This window comes from Poecilia mexicana, unplaced genomic scaffold (genome assembly GCF_051168715.1).
Source record: "Poecilia mexicana isolate PSO_F unplaced genomic scaffold, ASM5116871v1 scaffold_5, whole genome shotgun sequence".
Taxonomy (NCBI): Eukaryota; Metazoa; Chordata; class Actinopteri; order Cyprinodontiformes; family Poeciliidae; genus Poecilia; species Poecilia mexicana.
The window spans coordinates 20,587,457-20,607,413 of record NW_028263374.1 but is presented as its reverse complement, the minus strand read 5'-3'; the positions used below and the strand labels follow the sequence as shown (position 1 = coordinate 20,607,413).

Here is a 19,957-nt window from a genome sequence, read left to right as displayed (position 1 = left end):
AGTTCTTTCATTTTCCTGGCCCTTGATAAAGGGAATGGGAGGACACCATAATAAAAGGCTCATACTAAGAGGGAAGGACATATATTCCCTCCCAGTAATTGGCTGTGGAAACCATTAATTCGCAGAGTAATTGCATGTTGCTGTGTTTTAATTAGAGCTCAAGCTTATTGCATGCTGCTTCTCCAGGTGCTTGTAAATCCAACACAGACAACAGCCGTCGGTGTGGCTGAGCACAGAGGCTTCACGTTAAAGGGACGGATGCTGAATAAGACTGTTTCCACCCTCTTCACAATAAATCTGTTAAACTGTTATCTAATTGCTCTGAAGTGATTAAACGTATAGTAATGTAGATACAGTACCTTGTTGCATTTATCTACCATGCACTTTAAAGGCTAAATTCTGCAGTCAGAGTAATAAGTTACAAAACAGATTGCTTTATGTAGGTTGACACAAATATACCTCAGAGGCTAAAGGTTTAGTAAGTTGTAAGCAGAACGTGCTGAGGTGATTTCAGGATCAATGCATTCACTGCCTTGAACGCACTCAATACCCCGTCGACATGTACAGCTTATTGCTAAATGATTCACTTGCTGTTGAGTTTGTCAAATCTACATACATCCTGAAGGGTGCGCCTTTATTACATTTCACACAGTTTTCTAGTTCAAAGCTGTTTTATTTGACAAATTACAACAAACTCATTTAGTGTTTAATCCCAATCCTCTCAGTAGATACAAAAACACCAGTTAACATATTTTTGTATGCTAGAAGTTACAGGAAAAAAAGCTAATTTTATCCTTAATCTAAATTTAAGTATAACAGCAGGTCATGTGGCTGACTACAGTATTCATCAGAAAGGGGGGGAAAAAAATGCTAATACTGCTCAGATTTTATTCATCTTAATTTAGTCTGCAGACGTCTGCTCAGCCTTGTTCCAGAACAGTGACATGTGGGTCCGGCTGCCAGATTACTTCTTGCCAAACCTCTGAGGCACGGCCATGCTCCAGATCTGACCAGGGGCGGCCTCCCAGTCCCGGGGCTGGATCTGATCCTCCAACACGACCTGCCCGTTGGAGCTGCGGCCAAACCTGATCAGCAACAATTAGATTTAAAAGAATAATAATTAAGGTTATGTACTGTGGGATCCTTACGTTTGTTTTCTTTTTTTGCAAGTAAAATATGCTGTATAAGTCATTGCTATATATATATATATAGTAGAATCAGAGTTTTACGAAGATTTTAGTGTTAAATTAAAAATGGATCCTGCATAAGAAGTGAAGATTCTTATATGTAGAAAGAATAAAAGTATTTTCACCTTAAAAAATGTGAAGTTATGCAAGGACACAAAGTTTGTCAGTTAAAAAGATCAAAGTTGTAATGCATTTCAGCTCAATGCAAACTGGGTTTATTATAAAAACATGAAGGCATTTACTTTGTTTTTCTTTCAGACTTAAATTATATGCTACAGAGCGGACTTCAATTTGCTTTCACGTAAGAAGAAAAACTACCCTGCAGGCAACAATTTCTGAATGATTTCCAGCCTTTGGACGCTGATAGGACTGTGGAAAGGAAAAAAACATCTTCCTATTTTTATAGAAATAGTTGCAATTTTCTCCTACGCCACTTATACAAACCCTTCCCTCAGTGATGTAGTTAATTATAGTGCTTATCACACTTTGCAGCCTTTAAAAATGCAAATATAGATATTTTCTTTCATGCAGTTAGCTTTTAGCTTTTACTCCAAACATCACGGCACGTTAGGAAAGAGATCTGCATCCTGTACCCTCAAAGCATGTTTTGTATATTTGCTTGAAAATGAGAGAAAAAACTAAACCATATTTATGATGCAAACAGGAAATGCACTTTTCTATTCTGGTTTTATGTTGTAAGGCATGCAAATTTAGGCTGCAAAAATAAGACAAAAAAGGTGTCATGTAAGTTGCAGTGTCAGCTTGTTGAAAAATGTTACAAACAAACCATCTTGACTGACCTCTGTGGCTGGTGGAGGACGGATTCCCTGGTTTCTCTCTGGGTTCCCAGAGGGAAACCAGCTTGCTTCAGTGCTCTTAACACTAAAAGTAGCAGGCGATCATCAGGGCTGGTGTCTCTGCTCTCAATCTCCTGAAGCACATAGCACACATTCACATCAAGACATGCACACATAAAAAAAAAAAAAAAAATAGAAAGCCTGGTTTAAAAAAAGAAAAAAAAAAGTTTGTGAAAAGCCCCACAAATTTGTCAGTTTCGTGATACAACAAAACTCCAAACCGTCTGAACTGCTGCGCTGTGAGACGCTGAGATGGTGGAACAGCACAGAGCTTCCCATGAATCAACTTGATCTAATTTCAATGCAAATCTACACTCAGATTTATATGGTCCTTAACACCAGGAAGAGAAAATCATTTTTCTTTTACTGTTGATCTGAAACCAAGTCTTTTCTCAGATGTAGACATTAGAATGTAGCAGTGCATTTCATCGTGTCGCATGACAAGGAGTGCCTTCTAAAATCTAAAATGGACTCTGCGATTAATCCATAAAAGGCCCATTTCTCAATGAAATTCTGCACCACATGAAGTGACAGACTCTGAACATGTTGGCATGGCTTCTGTCTCTGTGAAGTGTCTTTCATTCAGTGTGGCAGATGCTCCATGTTTTACTAAGACTGAATATTGTGACACCATGTGTGTTCATGATGTCTTTCAACTTTAGTTTTTTTTTTTTTGAAGAAGCCAAATTGATTTTGCACTTGACAGAAATTGTATTTTTCAAAAGGTAACCTAACCTACATGAGACAACAGAATAAACTGGTCAAAGATTTTGTGCGCATGATTTGTTGCCTCACCAGCCCCAGCAGGCGGTCGGCCATGTTCTCCTCCGAGCTGCCAGGCAGCATGTCATTTTCATCCCCGCCGCCTTGGATGTGAAGAGCCTGACTGACGCCAGCCATCGCCAGGATCAGAGCCAGAAGAGTCATCACTGCAGCTGTGTCCATGGTCTGAAGATGAAGAGGAGGTCAAACTGATGCTGAAGGAGAAAAGGTTGGCCGAGTCAACTTCTGAAATTCACAGGTTGGAGTCCTGCAAAGCAAAAGAGAGAATCACGCCGATCGCGGTTTGGTTTTCTCTCTTTGTGGCGTCCTGATGATATTCACTGGTGGCATCAAGTGCCCTGGTTTTATATACACCTCTAGGTCAGGGGGCTGGAAACCTCTGAAGAGATGGAGCAATGTGCTACTGTAACATGGGACTTGATGGAGGGAAAATATGGGACATTAATGATGACTGAGAGCCTGCGTGAATTGTTATGAAGTCCTCAGGGTGATAAAACACAACTCTCTGAGTTATTAAATAGATAAATCCCCGCAAATGGAAGCTGATTCATCAGCCCCTGGTGTCCTGTTGCTCACACTGGATGAAAAACGGAAAAAACAAACAGTAATTATGCTTCAATATGAGAGTTTAGTCGGGACAGATTTACTGAGCATAAATGGTAAAATGATCAAATATAAAAAGAAAGTGATCACAGTAGAAAAAAGCACTCTGAGACCGAAGATGAAATTGTCCAAAGGAGTCGACTCAGAAGACCAAACCGTTCTGTTAAAAAATTTACATACACTCATTTTTTTTTATTAATGCATTTGAGACGTTTTTTTTTCCAGACTACAATGTTTATTCAGCTAACAACATCAACGTAAAATAAAATCAAGAATTGGTGAGTACTGGATCGATTTGCCTCTTTGACATTTTTGCAAACAGGCAAACAGAGAGCTTTTTGTTCAGAGTCAGGAAAGGTCTATCTCCAGGAGTAAAAGAACACTGTATCAACTGTCAAGCATGGTGGTGGTAGTATCATGGTGTGGGTTCCAAAGGTTCCTGCACTTTGCACAAAAGAAACTGAATAATGCAAGAAGATCTGCTCTTTTTTTCTCCAATAAGTAATCCTTACAAAACTTTAAGTATTGGTTGGCTCTGTGACAGTTTGACCCTCATCTCACACATTCCTGTTTAATCCCTCTTCTCTACTTTATGGCTGAAATCAAACCATGAAAACACATTTAAATATGCCACAGCAATTAATTTATTTTAACATTTTACTGTAATGTTATGATTTATGCAAATACATGATCAGACAGAAAAAAAACTGCTAAGATGCAATTTATAATTTAATGCTTGATTGCTTATTGTAGTCTGAAAACTTTGCATTTCCATTTATATCAGTTTTGATCCATTTTTGGGGTAGTTGACCCTTAAAAGATTAACAGATTATAACCCCTGATGAATTCAAAATAAATCTCTTGTCAGCAGGTGTCTTGTACTGGACCAATACCCAAATATATTCTTATTTCAGGCTATGAATAGATGATGGAAATATCTTGGTAATGAATCAATGTATGGTCAGTACAAAATATCCTGCGACTCGCATCAAATCTTTGAGGTTTTCAAAAATCCACCAGGTCAAAGCATACACACTGGCTGAATGCTATATATGCATTTGTTTAAATCATTGATCAGTAGAGCTGAAGTTTGTAAAATGTCTTAATTTTGTAGGTTTACGGTCTGTTAACCATCAGTGAAAATGGCCAATAAAATATTTTTCCTGACATCAATAGATTATTGATGTTAGCTATAAACTACCAGCAGCACCCATGTCCATGCATGAATAAGTGGAGACAGAAGATGAATAGATGGGTTAACAGGAAACCATTTACTCCCCACTATCTGCAAAAGACAGTGATCGTTATTGTTTGATATAAACGACTTTAAGCCAAAACATCACCACAAATTATCAGTATTACAAGCTTTTTCAATAATGCTGAGCATTTATCAGCTTACAAATTTATTGGAAGACAATATTTTCCATACAGAGAAGTGTTTTGTCTGCTTTTAGCCAGCTTTCAACATTTAGCTTTATATGAACTGAATACATTGTTCCTCTGGATTAGCGAGGGTCACTCTGAGTTTCTTAGCTCCGTATGTGTCTTTATTTGCCTCAGTGTGGGTTTGTGCATGTGTTTCCACACAGTTCTTAGTCACTTCCCCAGCAATGGATGAGACGTCAACACATTTGGCTCATCAAAGCACCTAATGGGTGACAATCCGCTTAAACACACAAGCCGTGTCCCTGGTCCCGTTTAACCGCCATGGCAACCAGGATGACATCTGAAGGATTCAGAAGGGAATTACCTTTCTTCACTATAATGAGCTCAGAAGCTTTTGGATTTAGAGAAAAATCTAATTTGTTCTCTTTGACATTAAATATTAAAAGTAAAATGCATTTTTAGTTTGTTCAGTTTTACTTCAAACTGTTGGATTTTAAATTAATCTCTTCTGTCAGCTTGGTAGAGTTTATTATGTAGTTTGGGTATTTTGTCTTAACCATGTTTTAATGAGTGACTAGAACAAAATATCTGACAGTAACATGTTGCTGCAGGTTCAAAACTAAGCTCAATGCAGCTTACCTATACAGTACTGCACAATAATTAACATGTAGATTGTTTTAACCTTTAGGAATTTTTAAAGGCATGGTGTGCTTTTAAAAAGGAAATTCAAATTTACAAATAAAGTACATATCAAATAATACAGGTGCAAAACAAATCTCTGATGTAAAATATATGATTTGAAAATCATATTTAAAATTTGAGATCTATAGCAAACTTGCAAATGTCAAATTACACTGCTTCAGACTTATTAGACTTACTACCATAACATATGGCAATATTTTTATGCATTCAGTGACTTTTTTCAGGTTTTAATTACACTGTAACCTTGATCACAAGAAGCAACAACAACCAAGGAAGATTTACTGCATACTTGTCTGATAAAGATCTGATAAAAATAAATCACACAGATCACTTTACTGTGAGTTCCTTACAAAACTGAATATGAAAAATAAAAAAAAAGACATTTCAAGACCTAAAACTCATTTCTAAATGCTTACAAGGTCAAACTCGTTACATGTCTTTGGATCCTCTTACAGCTAATGCTTCTGTGATTTGAAGAGCATTCCTCTGAAAATTGTTAGATGGTTTTGTGAGACAAACGGCCTTCTCTTTTAGAGGGACTAATGTGCAACTCTTTAGCTGCAGAAATCAAACTAATTTGTGGCAGAATTTGTTTTACATAGAAGAACCAGGTTTGTACTCATAATTGGCAGTTTTGTATTTAAAATTTTGTACAATATGTCTCCTTATGCACCTAAAAGCAAAAAGTATAAACTTACACGTATCAAATTGAAAATAAACCAATAAATTAAATTTTCAATGCTGCCATTTTCTGTTTTTTTGTATCCTTCTCCAGATTTCTGCTTTGACACAATCAACTGGCCTACAGGCAATTCCTTTGACTTCATTGTCTGGTTTTTATTTTTGACATGCACTGTCAACTGTCAACTTGCGTCGTATTTCATCAAAAATGTTGCGCTGAATCTATTTTTAGTCTTTGTGTGTATTTTGTGTGCATTCTGGTTGGTGTCGGTTTCACTGTTTTGCCGCCACCTTGTGTTGTGTTAGTGAACTGCAACCTTTTTAAATTCAAGTCTCCTTGTCTGGTGCTGGATGAAAAAAGTCTAACAACAAATGTCTGAACCTACTTGTCTTTTATTTACAATGTCGACATCATACAGTCAAACAAAAATAAATAAAACAAATGGCAACAAAAATAACTGGAGCTGGAGACGTCAGAACAGCAACAGGACCCTCATGCAGAAAACAAACGATTGTCCAGCAATACCTAAAAATCCAAGCTGTCTCCTCGTGCTTCACAGCCGACTCCAATGAAACAAACAAAAAAAAAACTTTGCTCTTTATTTGTTGTTGTTTTACAAAACCAGGAAATCCCCTCTTTGTGTTGCTCAGTGTCTGAAGGAGGTTGTAATCATCGACCGGTACCAACAGATGTCTGAGGGCAGCATCATCTAATTAGCAGTAGCCTTGTCTTTGTAATGAGTAGATCTCCATCTGCCACTTTTACTACAAGGCACGTGTTTGAAATCAGACCAGTCGATGTTTAAATTATTATACCGGTTCACGTGAATTTATACGAGTAGCGACGTGAGATTGTATAGTTAAAAAAAACGACTATTTGCTGCACGGCTCTTAAAATGCCTGGTGAAAAATACAATTGATGAAAAAAAAATATTTACCTGAAAACCTGTTGTAGATATTCTGTCTTGTGCATAATGACCATTACATTTCTTTATTATCAGCAGGAAATTGTTGAAAAGGAAATTCTGGGTTAAATATTGATTAGCTTTCTGACACATTTGATTTCCATGCAACAACATTACCACAAACCCCAGCAATTCATTCCCTCCATAGTATTTCATTGGAAATTCAAGGTAACCCAGGCAGCAGACCAGAGATGTTCAGCAGATTTAACTAAAAAAAAAAAGAAAGAAAGAAATAACACTAACACATGGGTTTCCTCTTAAATCACGTGACAGCAAAAAAAGTGAGCATACAGGTGCATCTGAAATTAAAATATCATCAAGAAGTTTATTTCCGTAACTAAATTTGAAAAGTGAAACACAAAGTAGGAAATTTAAAACATTTTTCATAGTTCTAAGCCATCAAATTAAACTGAAGTAATTAATATGTTATAAGTAAGTTTCACTTTTTGAACTGGTACTGAAATAAATTAACCTTTTGATGTTACTTTAATTTATTGGGATGCACTTGTATTAAATACATGTTCAAGTATCCATGAAAAAAATGCATTCCTTTCATTGTTACTAACAAAAAAATAGTATTTTCCACACATGTTGTTAAAAAGCTGTTTTTTCTTTGCCCATATTCATCATTAGTCCCAGTAGTTAAGGCAAAAAGTAGTCTTTGTCACATGGCTTCTGCATCAATCTGCTCGTCTAATGTTGTCCTCCATGTCTGTGCATTCATGCAGGTCTTTGATTTTTCCAGTCCTCCTTTGAGCTGCCAGTCAAAATCACTGGCAGACGGCGAAGCGTCAACGCTCCCTTGTGTAGGCCGGGAAACATACTGAGCCGCTAGGCTTGTTCTAATCTGGTTGTGAGGCTTCAGTGCTCGCTGTCAAACTGTGAAACACTGTGGACACACAGTGTAAACAGAATATCTGAGGCCAAGATGTTAATGAGCTGCAGTTTGGAGGATACATATCTGCTCAGAGGCCACCAATTTGCATGTTCTGACATGCACCAAAATCTCAAGATCTCAGTCTTGGCGCGCTTCTTTTCTTTTTTTTTTCTTTTCCTTTTTGAGTCAGTTAGTTACAAAGCAAAGACAGAATGAGTACCACACACGCCGATTCAAATCCAGTGCTTTAAAAGTTACAAGGTCCCGTCACTCCAGTGCGTGGCCCATTCCTTTTTATGGATGCTTCCAGACTTCTCCGTTTGGAACTGCGGCCGGAGCTCGCGAGGAATCTTCACCGCGTGGTACTGAGGAAGTTTGTCTTTGTAGTGGGCACGTCGGAAGAAGCCACACTGTCCACACGGGAAGGGGAGCGAGTCCAGAGAAGTTGAGGAGGAGACAGAAAGAGATCACAGAATAAAAGGGAAAAACAATTAATCATCTAATCCTTTAAGATTACTTAGATGATGCTCTGATTACCTGCAGTCAAAAAAGCACACACCATAAAGCACATTGTCATGCTCTTTGATGCCAAATTTATACACGCTTGTGGCTTAAAGTCCACTAAACAAACATCCGTCCTATTAAAATATCCGAATAAAAACACCCAGCGATTTTATGTCAAGTTCATCCTGGCAGTTAGTTACAGCGCATCATGGGATGCAAACCAAACATGGTTACAAAAAAAAAATGTTGCACAAGTGTTTATGTCAGAAAATGAGTCATCTTCACAGAGTGATGCCAGAATGAACAGGTGCAGGTCAATAAACAGTAAGCGGCACCGCACACAGCACAGCAGGCAGCTCAAAGCCCTGAAGCACAGGCGGCTGGATGGTGTTCAACAAGCACTAATTAAGACGAGATCCTCAATAACGGGAGCGTTTCACATGCTAATAATCATCATCCTGTGGAACTGATGATTGATCTAACAAGTGTATCCGGTCTTGAAGACACCGGAGACTGAAAAAAAGAGAATGGAGCGCCAACCTAATTTTTTTTTTAATTTGCTACATGTAGCTGACTTAGATTTGCCAAATTTACTTTATTTACATTTGTTTCGCATGATAACTTTAGTGAACTTAATGTTTTTACTTGGATGTACTTAATTCGATTGAGAGAAATGTAACTTTTTAAGTTGTTTTCTTTTTCATTGCATTGCAAATATAGAGGATTTGTTACCAGGCTGTGCATTACCTAATACCTTTTAAAGGTAAGAATTAGGACACTATCTAAAGCTTTGTGGAATAACTTGCATACAGACTCAGTAATTATTGGAACATGTAAAGAAGTGTAAAAAGTCTTTAAATATATATATTTTTTTACTCCAGTAGCGTAATCACACGTTGAAACACTAGAAACGTTGCATCAGAAGGTTAAAAATAAAAATCGGAATATTAGAAAATAGCAGGACACAATTATTTTCAGCCCTGCCGTTTAGATTTTGCACAGCCCCCATAGGGCCAATAGAGCAGCACTCATCTGTGTTTCATGCTATGACGTACAACACCATCCTTCCTGTGGGCTGAGCAGCAGAATAATTGTGCATGAGGAGTTTTACCGCTTGGAGAGAGAGGAGGAGGGGAGAGCAGGCCAGATGGAAATAGGTTTGATATTATAGCTCTAATGCCTGCTTCTCCGCCTCCGAGGGCTGCACCCCCAAATGGGCGCGGTAGTACTCCGTCTCATAGTGCGGGCGCCGCTCGCTGCGCTTGAAGAAGCCGCACTGAGGCATCAGATCATAACAGAGAGGGGAGTGGAGAAACAAAGACAAAAGTGACAGGTTCAAAAACAGAATGATCCATAAAAGGAAAAAAAAAAACAGGAATGGGAAAACGTAGAAGAAATATAGGCAGAAAAGGGGGAAAGTATGATTGAGAGACGACTGGAAAGATATGACTGGAAGATAAAAGAAAGGTCAGAAATAAACAGATTGAGTGCAGAGAAATTGCTGAACGCTAAATGTTTAAATTATCCCATGACTGAAAGTTAAGTGATGGGATAATTTACACATTTAGAAACCTCTGAGTTGGATGTTGATCTCTAGAAAGCCTTGATGAACATTTTAGCTACAGACACTATTTGAGAGCATATTTAAGTACCAAATGTTTTCTTCACTTAGGTCCTGAAAATATGCTTATTTTTATCTCAATTTAATATTTAACAATTATTTACAGATGCATCTCAATGAATTGAAATTTCACTTAAAATTTCACTGTGGTTCAGAAGAGGCTTAGTACAAGTAAAGCGATAGATGTAGGTAATGTCTTTGAAACATCTGTGTATGGCGTCTCCTGCAGCTCCGAGTCCAGCTCCAATCCACACCACGTAAATCTCCAACAATTCCTGAATGAGTTTTCCTCTCATCTTCTCAAAGCTTGTGCTTGTAAATCATACAGTTTTTCTCTGACACACATTTTCCTTCCACTAAACTTTCCATATACTACCATCCAGCAAAAAGTAAGCCACGAAATCTTTTCAATAATTTTCTAATTTAGAGAGTTGACCCTTATCTAAAACAGATACACATAAAGTTTACATCTACAGTATGAAGAAGTCCATACCACTGCTCAAACAGCACAACACCAAGATGTCCTGTGAGTTACCTTCCATAATATGCAGACAAGGAGAGTCAGCAGCAGGATGCCTGCCAGGATGGCTATCAGGATGATCCACCAGGGAATCATGTACTGTTCTGCAAGATCAAGCTCCGGGTAGATCATTACTGGGATCTGGTGAGAAAGAGAGAGTTAATTGTAGAATTTATAAAACGCAACATACATTTATCCACGTAATGTATTCTGTGTTAACAACATCTGACATGAAAATCTTCTCGGTCACTGGCTCAGTGACCCTACATGTGCAGGACTTCTGTTTTTCAATGTTTTTAAATATATTGTAATAATTTAGTGTTTATTTTTCCTGAGGTGAGCTCAGTACCTGTACAGATGCATCTCTGAGGACCAGATGTCTGATGCTGGACTTCACAGAGATGTTAGCTCTGATCAGTAGCTCCAGAGCACTAACTGTTGGAAAGTCCTGAGAGACAGAAAAAAAAAATCAAGCTTTAACCCTAAAAGTGATTTCTATTGTTCAAATGTTGGTATGTTTAGGTTGCAGTTTCCATCTCAACCCATCACAACATTTTCAAAATGAAAATGAGTTCCAGCTAATCTTCAATTCTTGCCTTTAAAGACATTTACATGAGACATGATGTTTTTTGTTTATTTGTTTGTTTTACCTCTATGAAACTGCTCTTCCACAGCCTGGCATGGATCTTGAGGACAGCCTGACCAGTAAAGCTGTGGAGTGGACACTGGAACAGCACACAGCGCGCTGACCCCAGCAGGCAATCCTGAGGAGCAAGAGGACATCTGAGCATTTTGCAGTGGGTTATCCATGAAAGAAACATCCTTTGTGTCATAATCTCAACAAATCAAATGTATCTATCTTCAGTTTCCTGAGATCATTTGCAACAATTAACTAAAGTTAGTTATTTTTTTTCCCATATTTCTTGTCCCTCCTACCAGTTTAAGTGACTTGCGTCTCTCTGAAGCTGCCACTGCTGGCGTGGTGCCGACATCGCTGCCTTTTGTCAACACTTGATCTTCCTCCTCTGGGTGTGAACGGCGACTTCTACCCACCTGTAAACAGTCCCGTAAATTATCTTTTAAGCATGTAATTTTGGATGTAAGTGGAGGTTGGAGAACAGCTGAGTGACCCTAACTCCAGTTCCACCTACCACCTGATTAGCAGCTGATGAGCTCTGCAGATTTAGAGGATTCACAGCCTCAGCAGGACTGCAGCGAGTGTCTGGTTGGCCCTCGAACCTCAGGCTTGCGGGATACAGCAGCCACTTTCCATTGGGCAGCTCGACAGGCCACATGATGTTGAGGAAGGCGGAGCCAAGTTTCTGGAGCGCTTTTCCAGGATTGGAGAGCTGAGAAAACAGCTGTTGTTTTATATTTTTGCTTAAAAGTCTCTCCAGTGTTAGTTAAACTGAGTAATTAAATTGTAGTAATCACAGAATATTATTCTTTGATAAGATACACTAAACAAAATCTTACCAGACATTTTGGCCAGTTTCTACTGCAAATATCTACATCTAACTAAGACAAACCTAACTTACAAGTAACTTTCCAGCAAAATATTAAATTTAAAAAGTACTATTTCCACTGGCAGATTTTTGTCCCCTAAAACAATTTTTTGTTTCCAATATTATAAGTGAAAAAATCTGCCAGTACTTCTAAAACAAATCTGGGAATTACTGACATAAAATAAGCCGTCTTGCTGAAGAGTTAGTCTTGTCATATTTCAAGTGTAGTCAGATATTTGCACACTAGACCAAAAGTACTTGGCAAGGTCTTGTGTTTTTGCAGTGTACACAGTCAGCCTAGACAGGCATAAACTCACCACAAATTCTAAATCTACAGGGTTGCCGATGTCCTCCAGGCTGGTCATGGCACTCTCCCCCTTTACGGTCCCGCTGAAGAACAGCTGATGAGGACGAGCCAGTCTGAAAGAAAAAAAAAAAAAAAACTAAACACAATCACATCAACACTTCAGCTTGGAGGCTTTTCTTCTTACGTCTGGATCATTTTCTCATGTTACAACCGAAAACTTCACTGTATTTTTCAATCTTTTCTTTTTTTTCAAATGAAAGTCTGAAAAGTATGTTGTGCAACATTTACTCCAATATCTCTGAGTAAAATCCGTTTCAACTGTCTTTAAAAGATATCCATTTGTAAACAGAATGCAATATTTACATTCAATTTTGTCCATCAAGACCAATAAGACTTATTTGTGGATAACTGTTTACTCACCCATTCACAGACAGGGGGAGCTCTATCACAACTTTAGCAAAAGCAGTGACAGGATCCAGATTAAGCTGTTCACTGATCCTGGAGAGAAAACACCAACAAGTCACAATAAAAACTTGATAAACAGATGAAAGTGTTCATGCGTTAAACACTGGTTGTTACAGATGGGGTAATTGGGACGTACGTTGCCAGTTGGAGATCTGCAGTGAGCTCAGTGGTCTCAGTTGTAATATTTGATGTACTCAGGTTGATGGTGAATTTTAGCTGAAATGAAGTGTAAATATAATTGTAAAACAGACAAGAGGTTTCAGTCTGGTTTGAGCTTCTATAGTGGTCATAATACATTTACCGTACACTGGATTGCGCCAGATTTCTTCTAAAAGTGCTTCTAAGAAGCAACACATTCACAAGACGAGATAAAAGAAACAATTTTCTACCTTCGCATTTCGCTTGACAGGATTTCCCAGATCACATTCAACCTGGGATCCATTCTGATTCGCTTGACATATCATCTGCAGTTAGGGGACATCAAACACATACCTTCATAACAAACACACTGATTCACACAGGGATTCCTTCAACTCCTTAATTTAAGGCGTACCTGCGGAGGGACCCTGGAGCCGGCGTACGGTAACGTGTCTGGAAGTGTGATGAACAGCTGGGAGGCATGAGCGTCGTCGCCGTCCTCCTCGGGGTTCAGAGGGTCTGAAGGCATGTTGGTGACTGTGATCTCCAGCACCACCAGTCGCTGATCAGACAGAGAAAACACCTGAACGCCATCATTATCTCTGCACGAAGGCAAGACAAGAGTGGGTCAGTTGGTTGAAAAGCAAACATTTTGCAATAAAGAAAGAAAGAAAAAAAAAAAAAAAAAAATATATATATATATATATATATATATATATATATATATATATATATATATATATATATATATATATATATATATATATATATGCGCACAATCTTTCTAAACTAAACCTACTGGTTTGCAGCAAATACGAGGGGGTACCCAAAAGTTTCCAGAATGACGCTGCTGCATGCGCAGTTTTCGTAGTACATGATTCTGCCGCTAGTTATTTGTTCAACCACGCCTTCTCAATCAGTGTGCCAATATTAAGGGATTTTTAACATTAATTAACAAGCTCCTCTTGCTGAAGAGTTACAGTAATTTAGACATAAATACTTGGTAATATTTTGTGTTTTTGCAGTGTATTATCAGTGAAAGACACCATCAAACTCAAGTATTAACCAGAGACTGCACTAACCTTGGCAGAGGAGTGAAGAAGTCAGAGTTAAGGTGATTTGTTCCAAACTGGTAGCTCAGCTTCAGATTGCTCTGACAGATTTTGTCGCTGCCGCATCCTTCTCGCAGGAAGTTCACCTTCAGAGTTTATTCAAAGAAAAGCAGAAGCAACATCTAGTTCAAGGGCTTCAATTAAAAGATCAACTGCCCTTACTTTTGCTACAAACCTCAGAATTTAGCGTTTTAGACGGAGAGATATTCAGCACAGGTGGTAGTTTCTGCGGCCTCTTGGCAGAGTTTCTGCGTGGCGGCACAGGCTTGATGCTGTGGGTTATCGCTAATGAAATGGGACGCAGTTTGTCACGGATGTTTTCCTGCAGGACAGGAAGCAAAACCTTAGGAATGTTTAGCCGAGGAATGTTTAGCCGGGAAAAATAAAAAAAAAAACATAGGTGGCAAAAGGCAGCATAAACTCAGAAATGGTTACACTTAGTAACTGACGTGCAGCTGAAAGTCGGCGGTCGCACAGTGAGTCTCGCGCTGCCGATGCAGCTCCACTTCTTCTGTTTGGGTGTATTCAGGCTCCAGCGAGCTGCGCCCCAGGAAGCTCACACGGTGAGGGAGGCCCAGCTTTCTGCGCTCTGTGTCTGCTTCAAACTGCACCACCAGGGCTTGAAGAGAGCAAAAAGAAATGAATCAAAATTAAACAAATTAAAGCATATCTGCATTTCATCTGAATGTAGTTATATTTCAAATGAGAAGTTTCTAATGTTAGTGTAAAATCTCTTGGTACATGATACAATTTCTGTTGTGAAGAAGGTGCATTAAACAACATAAAAGCTGAAAACTTTAGTTTGACTTACTAATGTGTGGTGAGTAATGATGAGGGTGTGCTGTGAACATAAAACAGGCCTTAACCTCAACACTAAAAGGAAGTTGGAGAAACGTAAAACCCAGTTAGATATTGACAGACACTTTTTCTAAAGCAACAAATCCTTTAGTTTAGGGCTGAGTCGTGTTAGAGGGTTTTCACATTATCTGTTCATACCAGACGCCATCTCTTCCCTTGCAGTTCTTTTGGTCCAGATCAATATTTTGAGGGTCAATTGATACTTCTCTGACCACATGAATGACCGGACAAGACCTTGAGGACACAGAGACAGCACGTTATGATGCATTAAGGGAAACTAAATCATCCATTTAGATGTCCTTATTGTCTACTTGTTTGCAGTATTTTCTACATACTGATTACAATTATGAAACATTAACTAGGGATTAGACCTATGACTTTCTGTGTAGAGGTTTACTGAGAAAAATGACTTTGTGAAAATGATGTTTGCCGGTGTTTTTTCTTACCTGAAGAGAACCACTGAGTCATTAAGAGAACCAACAACCACATCTGGATAATGGTTGTCGTCGATATCCAGGCCCCCTGAGATGGAGTATCCGAAACGTGTCACATCAAAGTCATGGCCATCCAGAACCTGATGTGATACAGATTACATTTATTACATTACATTACATGCAAACTTATTAGGTTTCCTTCTGAAACTGACCTGAGCAGGTTTAGTTTCAATCCCAGCATCGGAGCCTCTGTAGATAAAAACCTTCCCATCTCCATCAAATGGAGCTCCCACAGCAATATCTGCAAATATCAAACAAACTTATTTTTACCACTTTCGGTTCCACAAGGACAACTAATGAGAACCTTTCAACCTGCTAACCAGGTTAGCACCAGTCTGGAGTAACACCAAAAGCACGTTTCATTTTGAAATTTCAGAAACCTCAGTCTCAAAATCAAACAATTCAAAAACAACCTTTTTGTTATTAATACATGGAGTTTCTGATTAAGATTCATGATTTAGCCATAAGCTCTGTAAACAAAAACTCAACGTTGCTCACACCTCCGTATCCGTCCTGATCCAGATCCCCGATGCTACTGACTGTCATCCCAAACATGGAGTCGTACGTCCCGTTGAGGCGGATCGGTCTGGCCTGATCGTCCCAGTGACCGAGCGGGTTTAGATAAACATAAACAGCCCCACCAATCTCTGCTTTGCGGTCAAAAAAGTTGGGAGCTCCAACAATCACATCTGTCCACCTGGAAACAGAAATAGAATTTCACATAATAATATTTAGAGCTTGAAGGTTTATAGACCACTCTCCTCATCTTTGAACAAATTTGATTTATGCGGTTATATCTCAGAAAGCAGACTTTCTTGATGCTCACTTTGAAGAAGTCTTTTGTATTTTTTTTATATTTATACATATTTCTTTTTAATATTAAAAGAACTATTAAACTCACACACACAAACCCTACAGGAAACGTCCATCTACAAACATTTCAGCTACTTCTTAGCCTGACCTCTTCCTCAATTTGTCCCTGAGTCAAATCTCATCTGCTGCTGTAGTGGCAATAGCAAATGTATTAACCATTGGCGTTTTAGCTCTTTTTCTATAGCAGCCTTTCAGCTTTTCCCTTTTGTCCATTTCCATGAGGAGCGTTGAATTTGATTATTCTTGCTTCGTTGGATTTCCACAACGTCTTCCAAGAAAAATCAACCAACAGGGACAAAAAATGTTTTTATTATGTTCTTTTGGTTCAAAGACAACAGCCCCGTACTGGCCAAAAAATGTGCGGCGACCCCTCGTGGGAATTGACAGTAAGCCAAATGGCCACCAGGTCTCTCATAAAATTTCACAATGAATTATGAATTGGCTTTTCCTCACCCATCCTTGTTAAGATCTGTGGTGGCCACCGAATATCCAAACGAGGAAGCCAGCTCCTCCCCCCAGAAGATGTGCTGTGGCACCAGTCGGTGCACGTTGTCCATCCTGAGCAGCACCACAGCCCCTGTGTGATTGGCACGTGGTGCGCCGGCCACAAAGGTCAGCTCTTTGAGATTCATTATACCCTTAGCTGAGTCTACAGAAAACCCTGGTGTAAGAGGAGAAAGAAGCATAAGACGAGGAAAAGGGGGTTGGGGAGTAACGGATTTGGGTTCAGACATTAGTATTGGCTGTGAGGTTTAGTGGCGGCTCTTCAGTATGTGCAATGATCTGCTTGTCTTCTATCTAATGAAATGTGTGGCTTAAGTGACTATTGATTTTATGACAGAGTCATGATGAGTGTAAATGTTGTGGATTGTGTTTGTGTCTAACGGTAAAAGCAAACGGGCTAATTGTGACAGTAACAGAAAGAGATGTTTGGTTCTGGTCTGATGAGACTGGTGACGCTGCAGCTCATGCCTCTGGCTGGGCCAGTGTGTAAATAAAGTGAAAGCACATTAACCTGATTTATGATCAAATGCATCCGCTCCGTCTTTATGTGTGCTCTCTGCAACCTGACGTGTGCAGGAATGTGAAAAGACACTTGAATATAAAGTGTGTATTTACCTCACGAAAATATTGTGTTAGCATTTTCTTATCAAGATGTAAAACAAATTACAAATCATTTAAAGTCTTTTATACAAATACATTTTTCAGTGTGAAAAGCAGGCAGAGGGTTCATACGGAGGGGTTAATCCATGACAACACAAAGGACATTTGTTAGCTCTGAGTAAACATGCAAAAGGAGGCAAGGAGGACACAAAACGAGAGCAGCTCCAGGGTGGCAGGTGTGGAATTTAACATTGCAGCTCCTCTAAAACCAATAAATGGAGGCTGGGTGATACTTTTTCTGCACATGGTGACTCTTAACATGCATGCTACCAGCAAGCTTAACACTGCAAAACTAACTGTGGAGCAAAAAGCAGAGAAAATGGTTTACCACTACGGTAACTGTATGGTTGTTACACTTTCACCTCAGAATAATAAAATATGTTTAATATTTTTGATTATATATATTGTAACTTATGTAAATGTTGCTTTTAATCTTAGGCAATAATCATACATTCTTTATTAGAAAATGTCCAATTTTGAGAAAAAAATTTTTTTTATTTGTTTAATCTTCCTGTAATTAATGGTATTTATTGGTAAAAAAAGAAAACAAATGAAGTGATCTGAAATAATTTGGCCTTAAATCATAAACCAAGTCATCTGCATAAAATTGACAATAAATGCAAATACCCAAAGAGATAATATTTCAAACCAGATTAGTACTAAAACTGTATTATAAAACTGCTTTTTGTGCTTTTCTACATCCTGTGGGTAACATATGGTTTGGCCTTGAGGCTTTCGCAAAGGATGCCTGCCATTATTCAGAAAGACACCAATTTGAAAGGATAATTTGTTAGTCAGCTGTGACCACATTGTGATAAAATTCATAAATCCTGTGATATTTAAGAGCAATGATTGAAATGTTAGCACGCATGCATAGGTGTGTCATGTCATTTGGTTGCAGGATCAATAGCAGCATGTGAGTGATAAACGAGGGCTAAAAGGTCAGGAGGGAATTAGTGTTGTCAAGGAGACAGCTCAACTTTGCGAGGGTATCCAGGCTCAGAGGAATGTGAATAGAGAGAGATTTATAGTGGATCCACACAGTCAAGAATAATAACTGAAAATAGACAATAAATATAAACTGGTCTTGTTTAGCAGACGCTGACTCTTTGGCAACAGACAGTTTTAATATGCCTGATAGAGACGTCCTTCCAAATGTTGTTTCTGAAGCTCAACAAAAGCCACTGAATCTTTAATGCCTAGAGATTTCATGTAGCTCCACCATAACATTAATATGTCCTTGAAATGTACTAAGATTGGCTAACCAATAAATAAATGCCTTTTGCCCAAAAACCATCGTAATATTTATGTACATTCTCTTTTTTTTAACCTACGGGCCACCCAGTACAAAAACGTGTTTTCTTATCTGGTCAGACGTCCTCTAGATCCTTCAAAATATAGCAACTTTTTATGAAATAAAACAGTCGATATTTTACCAACTGAACTTTTCAACATTTTTCCACTTTACAAATAGAAACTTTTATGAGGTTTTGCTTTATTTATTTTATATGACAGACTACAAAGTTGTGCACAAATGTGAAATGGAAGAAAAACTTCTTTTTTTTTTGGATGAGATGTGCACAATGAGATGTTTAAAGCTGAGATAAATAAATTAAACCTAATCTTGCTTCTTCAAAACTGTATCCTTAACCTGCCTGTGGTGTTTCTTTGTCTTTGTGAAGTTTTTTTGTTCACTTATTCTTCAGAAAACCACGGAGACTTTCACAGTTGGATTAATGCTGAGATTAAATTACACCCAATCTGAGTCTCTTGATTAGATGATTTCAGACATAGGTTCAATTGATAATATTCTGGGTAATGAGAGTAAAAGGGTCTTAATACAAATGGTAAAAAAAATTATAATAAAAAAATAAATAACATTGTCTTTTTTATGCACTTCTTTGTGTTGGTCTATCACATAAAATACAAAAGAAAACTACATTTAAGTTTTTTTCAGTTTTGTGAAAAATAGTATAACTATTGTTACACTATAGTTAGAGTGTAGTTAGAAACACATCTGTTCAACAATGCTTACTTGGGTTGTTAGTTAAATTCTAACACAGTTTTGTTAAGTGAAACTCCAACAATCAACAGAAAACCCACCACCAAGATGCTCTGGAAAGCTTCACCAAAGCAAACACTGACAAATGGTCTAAATACACTAATGATGTTGGACAAGACAGACAAAACACCCTCGTGCTAATAAACACAGAGAGAGACAACCATCTTCTTGGCTCAAAAACAGGAAGTTGGGAATGCCGACTGAAATTAATGTAAAAAAAAATATCAAATTAAGTCAAATTAAGTTATCAGAGTTCAGAGAAAAATAAAGCTTTAGATGGCTTTCTCTTATGA

General features: G+C 38.2%; 2 protein-coding genes across 3 annotated transcripts in view; both read right to left on the bottom strand.

Annotated features, from left to right (window-relative positions):
• Window positions 1-841: 841 nt before the first annotated feature.
• Window positions 842-3,326, bottom strand: npffl (neuropeptide FF-amide peptide precursor like). The gene is made up of 3 exons (XM_014974882.2): window positions 2,840-3,326; window positions 1,988-2,118; window positions 842-1,085 (listed from the first exon to the last, which is right to left on the bottom strand). Exons 1-3 carry the CDS (start codon window positions 2,987-2,989, stop codon window positions 965-967), a joined length of 402 nt encoding a protein of 133 aa, XP_014830368.1. The 5' UTR covers window positions 2,990-3,326; the 3' UTR covers window positions 842-964.
• A 3,248-nt stretch (window positions 3,327-6,574) lies between these two features.
• The window catches only part of itga7 (integrin, alpha 7), a 35,027-nt gene continuing 21,644 nt past the window's right edge, over window positions 6,575-19,957 (bottom strand). For both annotated transcript variants that reach the window (XM_088005719.1, XM_014974951.2), the window contains 20 exons: window positions 16,892-17,099; window positions 16,066-16,262; window positions 15,718-15,806; window positions 15,518-15,645; window positions 15,210-15,305; window positions 15,025-15,086; window positions 14,663-14,832; window positions 14,389-14,535; window positions 14,184-14,299; window positions 13,517-13,703; window positions 13,353-13,427; window positions 13,100-13,179; window positions 12,919-12,996; window positions 12,509-12,611; window positions 11,838-12,035; window positions 11,623-11,739; window positions 11,337-11,450; window positions 11,036-11,134; window positions 10,702-10,827; window positions 6,575-8,451 (listed from right to left, as the gene is read on the bottom strand). In XM_088005719.1, coding sequence (XP_087861845.1) covers window positions 8,296-8,451; window positions 10,702-10,827; window positions 11,036-11,134; window positions 11,337-11,450; window positions 11,623-11,739; window positions 11,838-12,035; window positions 12,509-12,611; window positions 12,919-12,996; window positions 13,100-13,179; window positions 13,353-13,427; window positions 13,517-13,703; window positions 14,184-14,299; window positions 14,389-14,535; window positions 14,663-14,832; window positions 15,025-15,086; window positions 15,210-15,305; window positions 15,518-15,645; window positions 15,718-15,806; window positions 16,066-16,262; window positions 16,892-17,099 — 2,546 coding nt within the window. In that variant the 3' untranslated portion in view covers window positions 6,575-8,295. The remainder of the gene's footprint in view (window positions 8,452-10,701; window positions 10,828-11,035; window positions 11,135-11,336; window positions 11,451-11,622; window positions 11,740-11,837; window positions 12,036-12,508; window positions 12,612-12,918; window positions 12,997-13,099; window positions 13,180-13,352; window positions 13,428-13,516; window positions 13,704-14,183; window positions 14,300-14,388; window positions 14,536-14,662; window positions 14,833-15,024; window positions 15,087-15,209; window positions 15,306-15,517; window positions 15,646-15,717; window positions 15,807-16,065; window positions 16,263-16,891; window positions 17,100-19,957) is intronic.

What these genes read in the sequence shown, in the direction of transcription:
- npffl (XM_014974882.2), bottom strand. Translation starts at nt 2,989, where the DNA reads ATGGACACAGCTGCAGTGATGACTCTTCTGGCTCTGATCCTGGCGATG. An exon ending in CCGACCGCCTGCTGGGGCTG is followed by an intron (nt 2,119 to 2,839) that starts GTGAGGCAACAA and finishes TATGTGCTTCAG; the next exon opens with GAGATTGAGAGCAGAGACAC. An exon ending in GTCCTCCACCAGCCACAGAG is followed by an intron (nt 1,086 to 1,987) that starts GTCAGTCAAGAT and finishes GTTGCTGATCAG; the next exon opens with GTTTGGCCGCAGCTCCAACG.